Below are 18,482 nucleotides of genomic sequence, written 5' to 3' on the forward strand. Positions count from 1 at the left end.
ACACTGGAGCATCACTTTTTCAGTTGTAAGTTCTTTGCTGAAGTATGGAAGGGGATTAGATCATGGCTTGGATTAAGAAGGCAAATGACAACCATTAAAGCTGCAGTGAAATGGCTACATAAAGAAGCAAAGGGCAACAACATTCATTCTGCAGGGAAGAAAATTGGGTTGGTTGCCACTGTGTATTTCATTTGGCATTTCCGGAATAGAAGTAGATTTAAGAGGCACACCATTTCCCCCTCGATGCTGATAAATGTGATTCAAACACATACATACATGACTGTTTATGGGAATTTTGGAATGTATGGTATTGATTAGCTTGTACTTAGAAGGAAAGTGAACTATATGTAAACTCGTGTAAGTAGGTTGTGGTATAATTAGAATGGTCATTATTGGTCCTTGGGGATGCCCAAGTTTTGATGTATTTACTGGAATGAAATGTAAGTAGGTATGTTCATATAACCGTAGTTTGGATTTGGCCTAAGTCTCCCTTGGGTATGCCCAGGTTTTTGATGTATACAAATTTAGATCATGACTGGAACTTAGTTCCTTTTGGCCTGGGGATACCCAGTGTACCTGTACATTCAATTGGATCAATATATTTACCCATTTTGATAAAAAAAAAGTACTAACCTGAGAATCTCAAGCCAAGTGGGAGAGGGTCATTCGAGGGCACAAGGTAGCAAGGGTGCACCAACTGTCTGGAGCACGGTTGGGAACCAGATTATACCTTATCTCAATGATCATGAACACCTCCGCGGTTCCGTAGCCAACTACTTTTATCTGGTAGAGACTGTAGTAATGCTTATCCTTATTTGCAATATTTCATTAGAACTAAGTAGTAAATCGAGAGCAATAATGAAAGCGGTTAAATGAAAGCATATAAATGAAAGCAGTAAATTGAAAGCATGTAAAAATCATCCCTTGGTATTCGAGTTGTCTCTCACAAACAACTGTCCCTGCAACGGAATGACCATCTAATCTACTCGAAAAATAAGAGAGCGTCGCCAGTTGTCACAGGCTGTCGAACACCTCTTGCACAATCCATAATTGATATTGAAATCTCATCCAATTAATGTACATTGGCTCTCATTGGTGTTCTAGGTATGTCACTATACCAAAATCAGCCAAAAAAGAGCCCCTAGAACATATTCGTAGCTAATATTTATACCCATTATGGATTATAAGGTTTGAATTTCAAAATAGGAAAGTTTAGCACAAAATCTCACGCAAAAGATTGTCATTGGAGACCAGGTCGCACCCCTATTTTTTGTTGGTCGAGATGTTGGTTGAGATCTAGACTTGGTCGCCCCTCAAGGTCTTGCTGGTCAAGCACTTGGTCGAGAATCTCAATATTTCAATATTCAGTTCAGCTCAAGAACTTTACGTGGTCCCCCCTTAAGGTCTTCCCGGTCGAGACTCTCTGTATTTCTGGGCTTAATAAGCTTTAGTATCTCGACTTGATCACCTTTGAGGATCACATGGTCGGACATAGTCTTTTTCTCTTTTATGTGTGTTGAGGCATTAGGAGTTTGACTAGATAGCTGATTTGAGCTTTAAGTATCCCAAATACTCTCTTGGCTTCTCGCATTGCTTAACTCCTTGGTTTTAACCTATTTTTCTTGAAACATGAACAAACCTTACATAACTTCGAAATATTATAATGAAGGGCATATACAAAATAAAAGAAGACAAAAGAAAGGTAAATGAGGGCCTAAAATCATGAATTTTAGGGACTCATCACAACCTCCCACTTACACTTTGCTAGTCCTTGAGCAAAGCAAAAACTAAGAAAACTAAGGAAATCCTATCTACCTCCTCTTTCGTGGGAAACACAATTGCATTTACCATACACAACAAGCCTTTAAACCCTTAGGTTGATCCTAGTGGACGAGTTGTAGTCTCGTGAGGGTTTCCAAGGCGATGCCCACAAACACCAATTCAGTGAACAACAAATAATATTACATGCAACACAGTAATACCATTTTACATACAAGAATATAACCTAGTTACATGTAGGCCTTTTCATACATGACTCCATTATACACGCACTCCATAGCAATTTACTCATGCAAATCTCTACAATACCTTGCCATAAAAAATAATACACTAATAGAGAATCACCCAGCAATTGCAATTGAGAGCTAATATTATCATGTAAATTCAAGCATAGATAGGTTACATCACAAGGCATGTGTAAAGTGCATGATCGGCCACACTCAAGATACCCTTAGACACCTATAGAACGATTTCCTTGACCCGGCCTCACTGGTATACCCTAAAAACACTCAAGAAAGATAGGTTCACTCGTATATGTGAGGAAGAATGTCATGATCAAACATCCCACATATTTTGAAGAACTGACGTTAAGTATGGAGTAAACTAGTCTCATCAAAATGGGATCTAGCCAAACATGAGGTGTCGGGTCCTTCACCCTAGAATCTTCTCACCTGCTCTCCACATCCAATCAAGACCACCCTAGATTGACCTATTCATAGACCAAGCATGAATACAACTCATGCATCAGATAGCTAAAGAGTCTTGTAGAATCATGTGTTGTGTCCCTAGCTTGACCTTTTCATATATAGAGCAGGTATTCTACATATTTTTCATTTCTTTTTCTTTTTTTTTCTGCTCATTCTTTTTATCATTTTCTTTCATGGTTAGTTAGGACATTTTTCACAAATTTTTATGTCTTCATATCACCAATGGGACTTTAAGCTCGAAAAGGGGTCCATGAACTAAGTCTGTTTCTAGGGGTGACTCAATTTTCACGTCTTGAGTAGGCTACAAGACCTTAGTTTATATCTTCCCACTAGACATCACCTCTAGGATAGAAAATGCAAGAACCAAGACTAGAAGATAAATAAAATCCAAAAAGAAAGGAAAAGTTGAGTTCCATAAGCTCAAAGTTTGACGTCAACAACTCAAGAAATGAATGAATGATTTAACAGTGCCTCACAAGGTGTCAAAGTCTCCACGGTTGTTCTCTTAGTGCTCTCAAGGAACCCTAAGTGCTACAAATCACGTGTAAGTGCATTTTTAGCCTCGTGACATACCATGTGAATACAAGAGTTTACATAACCACATTAACACAAATGCATCACTAGTGAACCCATATAAAGTGTTATATTCATACATAGGCTATGTTATGTGAAACTATGCACAAATAACTAACTACTTCATTAGTGAGCATAATGAGGTCATATAACTGATAAGTCTATGCATGTAACGTCTAGGTAATATAAGAGTATGTAAAGAGTATAATAGATGTTAACATGACATAAAATACCTAGTGTTCACGAAAATATTTTTAAAAAGGTGTCATTTTTGTGGTTTGAAATGTGTCAAAACTTCAGTGTCCTCACTGAAGTGTGGAAAGAAAGAACCTGGGAATCATGGGAGAGGAAACAAGGCATGTTGTAATAAAAATCAACCAAAGTACCTGCATGAGTAAGAAACATAAAATCCAGACATCGCATGCAATAATACTCTGAAACACAAAATACACGGAGATACCAAAAACACCATGTATTTTCATTTATATTCATAGCCAGTACAATGTATATAGATCATCAAGAGAACATGTACAACCCTTGCAAAAGCATAGTGATGTGCAAGGTAAAAGAAAACATAAATAAGAGAAAATAAACTAAATAAAAAGAAAGAAGACAGTATATACACAGAGAGCGCATCAAAAGAAAATCCCGAGAGCTAGCCCTGGCCTAACTTGAGTCAGTAGCACCCCCAACTTACCTATGACCAACTCTAAGGACCTAAATACTATATACTCTACAATGTACAACCTACAGACTCAAAGGAGAAAGAATAATAAGAAATATAATTGGGTTGCCTCCTAGAAGTGCTAAGTTTACTGTCTTCAACTGAACGCAATGAATGCTCAAGTCAAACTCACTCAGGTTCAAAAGGAAGGGTATTTTTCACCATTACCTCCTTAAACCACTGTTTGCTTACCCATAGTCTTTTCTTTAAGTTCGAGACCATGGCATCAATAGCAAATATTTGCTCATATGGGTTCTCCAAGCTAGATATGGAGAGGCTATCAGGCTGAAGTATATCCTCTAGAGGGTCCCGCCACAGAATTGAGGGAGCCACTTCCTCAACACATTTATCAATCATGTCAACTTCCACAACTTGGACCTTATATGGTGGATGTTGGGATGCAGGCAAGGACTTCAACTCAAGTAATGGTGGGGCCTCGATGAGAGGACATGTTGGAACGCTAGAGAGAGTAGAAAGATTTTTGAACCTAGCTTTCCAGTGCCCTTTTTCTAGGTAAGGGGCTGACTCACCAATAGTAGAGACATGCACACACGGGTCCTCTAAACTTGAAGTAGAAGACGGATCAACTAGAGGCCTATCCTCAAGGGGATTTTTCGAAAGAGTCGAAGGGGCATCCTTCCCAACACCCTCGTCAATAATGTCTACATCTTCACATGACGCGTTATATGATGGGTGCTGGGGGGCACGAAATGCATTCAACTGGAGCTGCATGTTGCCGAAGGATATATCTATAACACCAGTCCTACACTAGATGCATGCATTAGCTATGGCTAAGAATGGGCAACCTAGAAGGACTAGAATTTGTTTCTTGGTTGGGTTGATAGGTTCCGTGTCTAAAACAATGAAATCAATGGGTTTAAACAACCTATCAACCTTTACTAGGACATCCTCAACAACACCGTGGGGTTTTCTTACAGATCGGTCAGCTAACCTCAAGGTGATCGGGGTGGGTTTTAGTTCTCCCAAACCAAATTGTTTGTAGACCGAGTAAGGAAGCAGGTTCACACTCGCTCCCAAATCTAAAAGGGCCCTATCGATTGTATAATTGCCAATTACACATGAGATGGTGGCAACTCCGGGGTTCATAAGTTTGGGGAGGGTAGAACCTGAAAGGATTGAGCTCACATTCTCAGTCGATCTGACTTTTTTGTTAAAGTGCACCTTAGATTTGCGCTTTTGGGTGCACAGGTCTTTGAGGGACTTAGCATAAGCAGACACCTGCTTGATGATATCTAATAGAGGAAGGTTTATTTTTAATTGCCTTAATATGTCCATGATGGATTCAGTATTGGTTTGCTTCTTAGATTTAAAATGTGCCTCAAGGGCTGCAAGGTATGGCATTGGAGGAACATAATGGGGTAGTATTCCTTCAACAGTGGGATCAAAAATCTTGGGGTTGCTCACCGATCTAGAGGAGGAGGTGATACAAGGTTCAACATTGCATTTTGCCCTCATTTTCTCCTTACCCTTACCCATGCTTAACTTCTCCTCGGCTGTATTGGGTACTATCCTAAAAACTAAGGTGTAGTCCCAAGAGGGGGGGGGGGGTGAATTGGATTTAAAAATTTTCTTTTAATTCTTTTTAAGAATTCTTAACCTCGTTTAATTCTTTTAATGAATTCTTTAACTTCTTGTTGATTTATCAAATACACAATGAATACTTAAAACAAAACAAAATTCAATTCACAACCAAAACACAAGTATAATCAAGTAACCAATCAATCAACCAAGCCAATCAATTTTCCAATCAACCACAATATCCAAAGATATAAGATTCAACTTTAGTTTGTTTGCAGCCTTGTAAATATGAAAGTTTGATTCAAGCCCTTTGGTAATGAATTTGCTTTCTCAAAATGATTTTCAACAAAACATCCACACTTTTCCCAAAATTCAGAATTCAAATAAACTCTTAGTTAATTTATCTTTGGGTGTTAACCAATTAACGTACTCCCTTATGGTTTCCATAAAGTATGGATTAACCAACGTACTCCCTTTCGGTTTTTGCAACCTAAATCAAAATTAGACCTTAAGTTTACTTGATTTCCAAATTTATGTAGTATATATGATTAAGAAATTAAGTCATCCACACAATTTATATGTGCTGAAAATAAAGAGCAAGGGAAAGAGAGAGTGAGACCACGAATTTTATGAGGTTCGGCTTATACCCAGCCTATGCCCTCACCTGTGGAAAACCACCAAAGGATTCACTAAAACCAGTTCCTTTTCTGGGCGGAACAACACTATTTACACACTACTTTAGTAGGCTAGAGCCAGCCTCTCCAAGTGATATCCGCTCACTCGGTCATTCCTTTAATAGGCTAGAGTCTGCCTCTCTAAGTGATATCCCCACACTTAGCCAACAATCTAAATTCCTTGGAATCGTAAAAAATATTATAATAATACAAATTAGTAGCTGCGTACAAGAACACTCTCAAACAGAGTAGATTAGTACAAATTCAGCACTATGTACTTCAACAATTTAAATACCAATATGAAATAGAATTGAAGCTCAAGTGTAGAGATCACCAAGGTTTCTTTTGTGATTGAGAAAACTCAGTATGAGAACTATAGATTGATGTTTCAGCAACAATTCAGATGGTTTCCCCCCAGCAAGAGTATGAGCAACAGAGAACTATGTGAGAGATTGAGAGTTTTAATGCAAGTGTGTTGTGTAATTGCTTGGTTATTAATTTCTTAAGATTAAGGAAGTATTTATAGGATTTTTATGATTAGTTTCCTTGTTCCCCAAGTTTCTTGGAGTGTCCACCAAGTTTTTTATAATGTTCATATTTGAAAAACCGAGTTTTAGAAAATTTTCGTTAAGTTCAAAAATTCAAATTCCCTTAAAGTCAGTTGGTTGGACAAGCGATTGAGTAAGTAATTTTCACAAGGTCAGTCGGATGGATAGGAAGTTGACACCTTTTTGTCTGTTCAGAATTTAACCCAATTAAATGTCAGTCGGCTGGCTCGACACAATTCAAAAATGGTCAGTCGGTTGGGCGCGTCAGTCGGCTGCGCATGTCAGTCGGCTGGCATGTCAATCAGCTGACTGATTTTAGTGCAAACTGTCAGTCAGCTAGGCAGTTATTCATTCTGGTGTTTTCCTATCAGTCAGCTAAGTAAACCCAGTATAATGTGGTTGGTCGGCTAACCAGTCATTTTTTTTGGTTTTCCATTTTTAGTTTTTCAAAATTAGTTTTGCTCTCTTACTTTGATCTTTCATAAAACATTTTCTGGGTTGTTAAAATAGGTCTCTAAGTCCATAAATATCCCCTAAAGAGCTTCAACAATATTTCAAAAGATATTTAAAATATGAAGCACTTACATAAAGACTTCTAAGACTTTGAACATTTTTGGCGCTTGAGTCTTCATGCTTGTCTTTTTTTTTTATCTTTCTTTTGCTTTGCTTTCTTTTGCCTCTTTTGTTTTTCTTCAAGTTTTGATATACTTTCAAGTTCTCTCTCATATACTTCAAGCTTTAAAATATGAAGCACTTACATAAAGACTTCTAAGACTTTGAACATTCTTAGCGCTTGAGTCTTCATGCTTGTCTTTTCTTTGATCTTTCTTTTGCTTTGCTTTCTTTTGCCTCTCTTGTTTTTCTTCAAGCTTTGACATACTTTCAAGCTCTCTCTCATATACTTTAAGCTTTAAAATGTAATCTTGAAATCCATGCTTTAAGGTTCTTCATTTGCATGATTAAAAAAATATTAGCAAAGTGATTAGCAAAAAAAAATTCTCTCTCTCCTGAAAATCCATTTTTTGCCCTAATACTCTCAAACTTGCATCCTTTTGATAAAATTCGAGATTGTGAGAGTTTCATTCATGTTTGTTTGATTGTTGCTTAGAGCTAATCCTCCCTTTGTTGTGTTTACTTGATATTTAATTTTTGGGAGCATAGCTTAGGTTTGTCCCGTAGATTTGCTCATTATAAATCTTGTGTGGGATTAAACCAAGAAAGTTTAGGATATTTGTATTTCATTGCAAGTGTCCAAGAGCTTCGTTTTTTGTGTGCAAAGAATTTTTCAAACAAGCAAACAATCCTTTCAAACTAGCTCTGTTTTTATTTCATTGAAGAAAATCATTTTGAAACTAGTTTGATTATCTATCTAGTTTACTTGGAATATTTATGTGTTGATTGAAATATTCTATTTAGATTCCAAGTCATTGCTTGTGTTGATTATTCTTGAGCATCATATTGATTGTGTTGCGTCAAACACTCTTGGGCTTTATATTGACTATACTGTGTTGAGTGTTGGTAGAACACATCTTGCATCACTGAGCTTACACTATATCCATGCTATTGATGCGCATTTGATTGAGCTTATTGTTTGGGTACAAATATGCTTTACATGAAAGAACTATTTCATTGTACCATTTGATTGTAAAATATGAGTGTTTCCAGGCGTGGTCTGAGTGGGTGGTAATCTAGCCCAGTAAGGATTGTTGTAACGGTTGAGGTCAGCCCTTGAATTGACCTGGTTTGTATAGGTGCTGCTCCACCCGATTAAGTAAGCAAGTTATAGTGGTAATCCTTGTGCCATTTAGCCAAGGTGGGGACGTAGGCAATTGGCCGAACTTTAATAACATCTCTGCGTGTCACCCTTTCTTTACTGCTCTCTAGTACTTGTGTGATCGATTAAATTGTTTTATCTACATTCTGGTATACATTTACTTTACTTGCACTAGATTGACCATAGGGTTGTGAATATACTGGTATTAGGAGATTGACCTAGGGATTAAAGTTTAAAAATACCAATTCATCCCCCCTCTTGGGATCACGGTAAAACTAACATTGTTACTAATAATTGGTCTTTAGTGATGATTTTGAGTTGAGAAAATGTAGAATTTATAGTTATGGTCGTAGGCTTTTTGTAACGAAATAAAATCATCACTAATACTCCATTATTAGTGATAACTTTAGAATTCATCACTAATAAGTATTAGTCACTGCCGTTTTAGCGACTGATTTGAGACTGTCGCTAATAATCACGAAATCATCACTAATAAGTATTAGTGACGGTTTAAAAGCATCACTAATAACCTTATTTTTTGTAGTGCCTTTGGTGATAGGTTAAATGAGAAACGCATCATACTCACTGACTTCGCTAAGAAGTTCCCCACAAGCCCTACAGATAAGCTGCCCTGCTCACCAAACTCCTTCAACAAAACCAATGTACTCAGTCCCAATGTCAGACCTGAGGATTTCTTTCTTGGTCTGATTTTCCACCTCAACCACAAGTTAAACTTAGTACAAGCCTCAAACTTGTGCCATATGAGATACACCAAGATCTTTCATGATAAACCCACATAATACATATGTCTACCCTGAGATGCTATCATCACAGGTCCCCAAACATCTGAATACATGTGGTCACCCATATGCCCTAACCGCATATGACATAGAACATCTTACTCAGTTTCTATAGCTATAGCACCACCTACAACTGTGATACCCTGTAGTACATAAATATTTTCTACTACCTTTTACCCTTTCATCACCATCAAGTCGCCTTCACACACTTTCATTTCCCCAGTTTTAGACTTGTAACTATATCAATTACAATCTAAAGTGCCCAATGAAATTACATTCTTCCTTAGATTCGGTACATGCCTTACATCACATAAGGTTCTCATAACACCATCATACATTTTGATTTTGAGATTTCCAATACCACTTATTTTGCAAGAAATATCATTTTTTCCATAAAAAAAATGAACCAGTATTTACTAACCTATAAGTGTTGAACCATTTTCTATTTGCTATCATGTGATAAAAGCATCCAGAATCTAGGATCCAAGAATTCGTGAGGCTCTCCAAACCCAATGAAATACATAGCATATCACCATCACTGCTCCTTGAGTCTCCTTCCACTACATTTATAGATTTTGACAGACCCTACTGATTTTCATTCCCTTTCTTCCAGTCCAAATATTCTGATATTATGTGCCTTATTTGACCACACCCAAAACACTTTATGTCCTTCCTCTTCCTAGACTACAGCTGAGATCCACTGTAGGACTTATGTCTTCCACGTTCTTGGTCACTCTTCATCACAAGCCCTTTACCAGGTGAAACTTCATCGTTGACCCTTTTTCTTTGATGAAAACCAAGCAATGTGCTTGTCACCTCTTCCAAATTCAGGCTTTCTTTGTCCCATGTCAGAGTGATAACCAAATTCTCGTACATGTTAGACCTGGGTAGGGAATTCAATAACATTAGCGCCTTGTCTTCCTTCTCAAACTTTACATTAACATGCATCAAATCACTCACAATCTGATTGAATTTGTTAATATGTTGGTTTAAATCCGAACCCTCCACTATTTTAAGCCAAATCAATCTTTTCTTAAGAAACAATTTGTTTGATAAAGACTTAGACATATATCAGCTTTCCAGTTTTTGCTAAACTACTACCGGAGAATCCTCATCCATGAAATGATACAACACACCATCAGCCAAAAACAACTGGATGGTTTATACTACCTTTGCCTCTAATTCATTCAAAATTGCTTCATCCATGCCTTCCAGTTGAATTTCGTATAAGAAATTCATCATGCCTTGCTACACTAAGAGATCCTTTACCCTTCTCTACCACAAATTAAAATTCCCGGTTCTATCAAACTTTACAACGTCAAATTTCACAAATGAAGATTCAGAGGTCATTACAACAATGCTTTGATACCAATTTGTTATGAAAAATGAATTACATAGTGGAATATTTATATCTAGGATCAAACACACAATGCAGTAATTAATGATGAATGTACAAAACAATCCACAACCGCAGCAAGTATATGAAAGCAATAACAATAACACAAGGAATTATGTAGTTTGGCAATGCCTACATCTACGGGAGCAAATGACAAAATTCACTATCTTATTGTCCAAAGGATATGAACAATGTACAACACTCTTCTTTTTATAACCATTCATTACAAATACATCAAAGATGACATATAAATAGAGTTCCTAGAGGTTTTTCCTCCAAACTCGAATCATATTAACGACTCGTTTCAAAATTTAAAAAGTTTGCACTGCGTTCCCGAGCTAAACCGTCGATGGGTTGGCCCAAACCGCCTACGGTTTCAGAAAAAATGCATATTGTCTAAAATTGGGTACCAAACCGTCGACAGTTATAGCCAATCCATCGATGGTTTCCTTGCCACTCCACCAACACCTTGATTTTCTACTATGTTTTCTCTTTGTACATGTATCTCATTCAATATATGAGTCATACATCACAACACACATGATTGCATTGGGAAGTTGAAAAATATAATTAATTATAAATAAATGCTGAAAGCATTAGTTGACTAGTGAGTTAGTTTACTTTACCTAATTTAAAAGAATTATTATTATTATTATTATTATTATTATTACATAAATTATTATGTAATACTAATGCATGATGATTGATAAGGTATATGAATATATGTTTTTAGAGGATGCCATGGTGCACTTTATTATAAAGGGAAACATGTTTCCATATTTTTTGATTGATTCAAATTTACAATTAAACAACAAAAAAGGTGGCAATGTATCACCTTCTGAACATGGTAAGATAATTTCAAACTAGTTGCTTTTAATGAATTATACTCTTGCGGATGTAGCATATGCATTTTATAGACTATGGTATCATGTGTAATGGATTTTCTATAGTATTAGAGGGTTACAACTTCATTATTGATTATGTCATTACCCTAATAAAGGTATTGTTTCATGGAAATTACCCAACAAAATTGTTATAACTCAATTCACCATGAAGTTTATTGCCTTAGAGATGGGAAAAAATAAAGATGCATGGCTAAGAATTTTCTTAGCAAATATCCTTTTGCGGATGAAACTAGTGATCCATATGTGTCTATGGGTTGTAATTACCAAGCTTTGATAGATTGTGCAAATAATAAAATTTATATTGGGAAAGACATAAATTTACCCCTAAGACATGATATGGTAAGAAGTTTCAGAGTGAGGGAGTAATATCCCTAGATTACGTGAGATCAGATATAAAGTTAGCAGATCCTCTAACTAAATCACTAGGTGGAAAGTTAATGTGTCATTCAACGAGGGGAACATTGCTTTTGCCTAAACTTAAGATCAAAGATGATGGTAACCCAACCTATATGATTGGAGTTCTCATAAAGTAGGTTTATATGAGTAGTAACAAGTCATCGGTTGTCCTTGTATACACTATCATTGAATATATAAATGCCCCTTCCTATGGTGAGGATATATAGCATAAAACTACAATGTGCAAGGTTGAACACTTGCTCTTAGTGACTTTCGTAGCTCTTATGGGTGGAGTGATTAATTAAAGTGCACACTTAATGGTTTCACTAGTATGAGTGTGGAGTGGGGCTGCTACTATATCATTTTAGGTAGGATTGCTAGAACACTAATAAAATCCAAGCGAGGTGCATGATCTATTTGCGCCAATCCATGTTGAACAGTTAACCTTAAGATTGTAATTCAGGTGGTAAGATTAATTGACTTACAATAGGAATTATGATTCATAGAGACTTAATATTTTACTATACTTTATGATCACAACTTATCTTTCTAGGTTTGGTTCATAGCCCAAAAACCACCAGATATCATACATTGCAATTTGGTTGGTTAAACCAAGATATTCTTTAGTTTTCTGAAATGGAGGGGATTGTTGGTATTTTATGTAAAAATATTTCAAAAGTCTTTACTACTATCCTCTAATGGTCATTTAAATATTTTATTTAATTTATTAATTGTTATGAAACAGTTTTGACAATTGTTAACCATTTTTGTGACCATTTTATGACTGTTTTGTGATCGTTTTAAAATTAAAATTGTTTATTTATATATATATATACACACATCGAGATAATGACATATAAGAACCTAATTGCTAGTGTTTTTCTTTTTCTTCCTAACAAAATCTTGTATCTAAAAGTTCTTTTATTATAGATCTGATAAGTGGTTCTTTCCCGTGATCATCATTTATATGAGTCTGGGTTAACCAAGTCGAGCTCTTCGTCTCTCCTGATTAATGAGTGCATACTAGTAGAAAAGGTTGTTGTATCCTAAGGGTACCCACCAACGAGCCTATCAGACTATATTGAATGGTGAAATATTCCCAAAGTCCCAACTAGTGAGTTTTCTTAATTTTATTATTCACATCCTGGTTTTAGATTTATTTTTCCAACAAATCCAAAATTTAAAGGCAAAAAGAAAAACTCTTTAGAAAATCCGTTCCTTCTACAGTTGTATATGAAATATGGAAAGAGAGGAATTTAAGGATTTTTCAAAATAAAGCCAGTCCAGCTCAATCAATTTACCGAAGAGTTCTTAGCAACTTAAGACGTTTGGTCCAGAGCATGCTCTCTGCTTTCTTCACTAGATTGGGGAGATTTTCTTACCCTCTGCTCGTCTCTTAATATGTAAGACCTGTGAGCTCTTGATATGTAGAAGCAAGTCATTTCAGTAAAATCTCTTTTACCTCTTTAATTTCTCTGTTTTTTTTTTTTGGTTTGCTCTCACCACAGCACTCCAATCCCAATGAAAAATGAGTATTTAGACCTAATTAAGCTCGCCAACTTACGCTGGTGGCGTGCAAATTTTCTATTAAAACAATCTTGTAAATTTGAGTACGTAGGAACAATTTTTTTTTTTTTTTTTTTCAAATGAAATCTCGTTAAAATAAAGCCAGTTAAAAAAGATTCTTCAATTTCCTTTCCTTCCCACCTCCTCCCCCCCCCACCCTTTTTTTTTTTTCAGCTTACAGACGAGGGAATATACGCACAAACATATATACGCACACAGAGTTTCATGAAAAATGGAGGAGAGAATGGCGTAGCGTGGCATGGGAGATTTATCTCGTGTTTTGCAGCGCATGCAGTCAAAGCATTTTGTGGGTGCTCATGTTCTGCATGGAGATTAATTAATTTAACCATGTTGGAGCCCAGAGCAGAGTATTACTTGACGGAGGCCATGGTACGTACGTAGGAAGGAGGAGAGAAATCTACTTTCGTTTTGGCCTTTGAGAAAAAAAAGTGCGTAGGTTGGATTAGACAAATTAAGTACTCATTCTCAAGATTAAATCGTCATATATAATAGTTCATACTTGTTTCTTGTTACAATTGTCTGAGGAGTTCATGCTGCTCATCTTCGCACTGCCATTCCAACTTAATTATGATATATGGCCGTGAAGGGGATTAATTAATTAATTAATTTTGAAGCTCTTAATTTAATTATTTATGAAAATGAGAACTGCATATTGATATCATAAATAAATAAATAAAATTATCATTCATGACAAATGCCAACTATAATTAATTATTCTGCTAATGGTTAGTTAATTATTATATATAGCTGCTGATAATTATCATCATCAGTCATTCACCATGAAACAAATTAAGAAAGCTGCAACGAATTAATATACAAAGAAATTAAAGAAAGAAAGAAAGAAAGATTATATTTTTCTCCAAAACAAAAATAACTCAGAACGACAACAACTCTCTGATCGCTAGAGCTAGATAGATGGATGGATAGATAGTTCTTTCCTTCTTCCAAAGCTAGCCAGTAACAACCAGCAGCACTCCAGGAAAATTGAGAAGAAAATAAATAAATAAAGAGCCCAAAATTGCTCCCCTCCCCCCAAAATAAAAGAATACAAATAAATAAATTGAAAAAACGACGAAATTGGGATACGTTGAAGAAGAAAAAAAAGAAGAAAAGGAATTGGGCTGGGGCGGAGATGGATCATGGATCCTTATCCTTCTAATTAATAGCTTCTTCACTTGTTCATTCCAGTCGCATTCTTGACCGCATCAGCAGCTCCCTGTGCCTTTGCTCTCATCTGCTGTCCTGCCTGCACCAGTGCAACCCCCACGTCGATATCCATCCATGCATATATTAGTTTTTAACCATAACCATCACATCATACATACACACACACAAACACACATATGGATAGTTTTGGGAAATGGTATATTAGCTATTCATTTAAATTAAACGATGTGTAGCTTCTTATGCATGTACATAATTAATGGGTGTATGCATGTAAATGTATATACCTCCTGGCAGGACTCCCTGGCAGATTGAGCAGCATTGCTGGCCTTGTCTGCCATCTGGTTAGTCTTTTCCTGATGAATTAAACCAGTTATATATACATATATGTTAAAATCTTAAAAGATATAATAATATTTTTAACTTTACATCTCAAAAAAAAAAAAAAGGAAAAAAGAAAAGCATGGAAAGTACGTTGTAGGGCATTAGGAATTAATGTACCTGGACTTGGCCCTTGGCCTGGCCCGCCTGGTAGCACGCACTGTTTGATTGCTGGTTCATCTTGAGTTTTCTTTTGAGGGGATATGACTACGAGTACACAGCTAGCGATCGATGCTGAAGCTCACAACTTAATTAATTTGAGTGATGAATTTTGCATGGCAGCAGGGTGCGGAATTTATAGAGGGGGGAGGCGATGGGTTGGGGGGACGTGTGTGAGGATTTGTGATGACACTTGTAGTTCTGATGGTTGGGAATGGGACATCTGGCCTTTTGACCAGGCCAGCTGCCTGCTCTTCCATTCATCGGATCTCACTTTAAGCATCTAAGGCATGCAGTTGCATCGTTTATCGGGGTTCTTATTTGACTGTAATCTTTTTCTGAATTCCTGGGAATTGATTTAGTTATATCATTATATGAGAGGGAGCCTTCCGGAATTCTTGGACATGGTTTTGTCAATGTAAGCTCCCATTGGTTATTCTAATACAAACCAGGACACATGAAAAATTATTATAATAATTTTGCAACTTTCATATTTTTTGTACGTATAAAAGCCACGATACTCTTAAAATAGAAGGAAGAGATGTGTGTATTCACTTCATCCTAAACTTGAACATAAATGAGGTATATATTGGTACAAACCATGACTCTTGAACATCTAAATTCATGAACCCAACTAATTATAAGATAGGAATGATCATCCCCAAGAACTATCGACCCACCATCATATTCCTTATAAATATCAAATTACTCCTTATATGAATAATAATGAAAGGAGCAACCAGAATCCATAGTCCAAGTATCTTGAAAAGAATTATTTCCTAATGCAACCAACAAGAGCTCCTCATCATCTGAATTATTAGTCACAAGACTTGCAACACTTGAAGGTCGGTATTTCTTATCTTCCTCTTTGGAAAACAATCCCACTTATAGTGCCCCTTCTATTTTCACTTGAGGCACTCATCATTCTTGGTCTTTGATTTAGACTTCAATCTACCCTTTTGCTTATAATTCTTCTTCCTATGCTCGGTCTTGGCAACCAATCCCTCTAGTCATGGTCCTCTTTGTTAAGTCTTCTTCTAGCGTCGTTTGACCTGAGAACTCTAGAAATCTCTTTATAGCTTAAAGTGGATTTTCCATAGAGTAACGTCGTAACCAAGTGTTCAAATGAAGAAAGAACAGAAGATAACAACATTAGTGTTTTATCTTCATCTTCAATCCTTAAATCCACTTTGACCAAATCATTAAGAATCTAATTGAACTAACTCATATGCTGATTTAGATATTCACTCTTGGGCATATGAAGAAACAACAATGACTTTTTCAAAAGCAATTTGGTAGTATATATTTGCTCATTGACATATACAATCTCTCCAATTTCATCCATAAACTCTTGGCAGTTTTTTTCTCCATCATATGAAATATGATAGAGTCTATTAGACAAACAGTACTGAAGGCAATTTGTTCTAATTCCATCTGATCATCTTCATTCATCTTCTCTAGTTTCTCTCCTGTAAAATTCTTGTACACCTTATGTTGAACCAACATAATTTTCAATCCAAGGCAATCCTAGTCTCTTTAATGGCTAGGAGAGTCCTTTATGATCTATTTCACTGAATCACCTTTTTCCATCTTTCAACTCTGCTTCTTGGCTTGAGTTCATCTTAATTCTTGCTTCTTTTGGTTCCTAAGTGTTGTTAATTAACTCATTTTAATTTTTATCTTTGGTATAACTGGTAAGAACCTTTGTTCCTTATTTTTGCAGCTTTAGATTTTTTGTATTCTTATGGTTGGCTTATCAAGCTCCTTGTTGATAGGTGGAGGGGACTCATTCAATCACTGATTGTGATTGAACTCAGTGAGGAAACACTCAATTACACACAAACAAACTTTGATTTCAATAATAATCTGAAAATTATAAAGAATTCTCAAAACACATAATTTCTTTTCTCACTGGTTACTCTCCCTCTTCTATACCACATACATATTACACAAACACACATCTCCATATACATAGCAATGGATGGAGATGGTAGGTGGAGATCAAATTCAATAGAGGTGGGCTAGTCGTTAGAGGTGGCTGCTGACTCTCTTCAACAAAATGGGCTGGGGTTGGTAGAGGCAAGTTTAATTTTCAACATTCCACATTACCCTACAAAAAATCAGGGTATTAGTGACGAATTTATGAGTATTAGTGACGATTTTAAAATAGTTGCTATATGTACTGTTACTACTAACTTTTAGTGACGAATTAAATGTTTCATCACTAATACTGGAGTATTAGTGACAGATCATAACCGTCACTAAAACTCTAATACTGTCACTATAAATTCTAGAAAGGCTTAACTCAAATTCGTCTCTAATAGTAGGGTATTAGTGAAGGATTCAAATGTAATTCGTCCTAATACTAGGGTATTATTAGTGACGAATTGCAAATTCATCTCTAATACTCTAGCATTAGTGAATGAATCAAATTCGTCACTAATACTCTGATATTAATAAGAATTCAAATTCGTCACTAATTTGTATGGTATTAGTGACGAATTATAAATTCGTCATTAATAGTTGGGTATTAGTGACAAATTACAAATTCGTCACTAATAGTATACTATTAGTGACGAATTTGAATCCTTCACTAATAATTAGAAAAATTTAAAAACCTTTAATACTAACTTTTTTTAATCATCAATTCTTATATAAAAATCTGTAATTCCATTTTCGAATACATAAACTGAAACCATAATTACTACAAAATTCGTAAATCATTCAAAATTTTGAATTTAAATATAAATTCAATTAAAATAAAGAAATAACATATGTTCAGATAACAAAAATTATTTCAAAATATTCAAAATTCAAATACAAATACTAGTACAGATTCAAATTAAAATACAAAAATTTCATTTGTTCAAATAACAATAAAAATTACAAAGAAATAGTCAAAAGTTACATCTAATGACTGTAGTGCATGCATGCATGACATCGTACTAATGTTATGATAGCCACGAATCTTACAAATTAAGAGTCATAAAAAAAAAATTAGTATACAAATGGAGGAGAGCTGGCGTTCAGTATAATCAGGAAAAATAATTATATGATATAACAAATTCGCAAAGATTTCATAATCATGCATATTACACAATTTGTGCGGTAGTAATATCAATAATGAAAAAAATAATGTCAGTATTTAAAGCTAAACACTGAGTTCACATATTTCTATTGAGTTGCACACTTGAAAGGTAGCCTATAAAGTCGAAGGGATGAAAGAGTTTTTGAATAACCATGAGAAGATACACACACAACTATACTTGCAACTACTTATATATATATTATGTGTAATTACCTTTTAATTTTTTGAAAGGTAAAACGGAGTGAATTCATTAATAAACAAAACTCAAGTCAGAGGCTTGAGGATTCA

General features: G+C 35.5%; 1 protein-coding gene across 1 annotated transcript; it reads right to left on the minus strand.

The window, feature by feature from the left end:
* Positions 1-14,244: 14,244 nt before the first annotated feature.
* On the minus strand, positions 14,245-15,127 carry LOC131159806 (stress-induced protein KIN2-like). The gene is made up of 3 exons (XM_058114982.1): positions 15,068-15,127; positions 14,854-14,922; positions 14,245-14,648 (listed from the first exon to the last, which is right to left on the minus strand). The coding sequence occupies exons 1-3, from the start codon at positions 15,125-15,127 to the stop codon at positions 14,574-14,576; spliced, it is 204 nt and encodes a 67-aa protein (XP_057970965.1). The 3' UTR covers positions 14,245-14,573.
* Positions 15,128-18,482: the final 3,355 nt, after the last annotated feature.

This window comes from Malania oleifera, chromosome 1 (genome assembly GCF_029873635.1).
Source record: "Malania oleifera isolate guangnan ecotype guangnan chromosome 1, ASM2987363v1, whole genome shotgun sequence".
NCBI lineage: Eukaryota > Viridiplantae > Streptophyta > Magnoliopsida > Santalales > Ximeniaceae > Malania > Malania oleifera.

What these genes read in the sequence shown, in the direction of transcription:
- LOC131159806 (XM_058114982.1), bottom strand. Translation starts at nt 15,127, where the DNA reads ATGAACCAGCAATCAAACAGTGCGTGCTACCAGGCGGGCCAGGCCAAG. An exon ending in AGGCCAAGGGCCAAGTCCAG is followed by an intron (nt 14,923 to 15,067) that starts GTACATTAATTC and finishes TTAATTCATCAG; the next exon opens with GAAAAGACTAACCAGATGGC. An exon ending in CCAGGGAGTCCTGCCAGGAG is followed by an intron (nt 14,649 to 14,853) that starts GTATATACATTT and finishes GCACTGGTGCAG; the next exon opens with GCAGGACAGCAGATGAGAGC.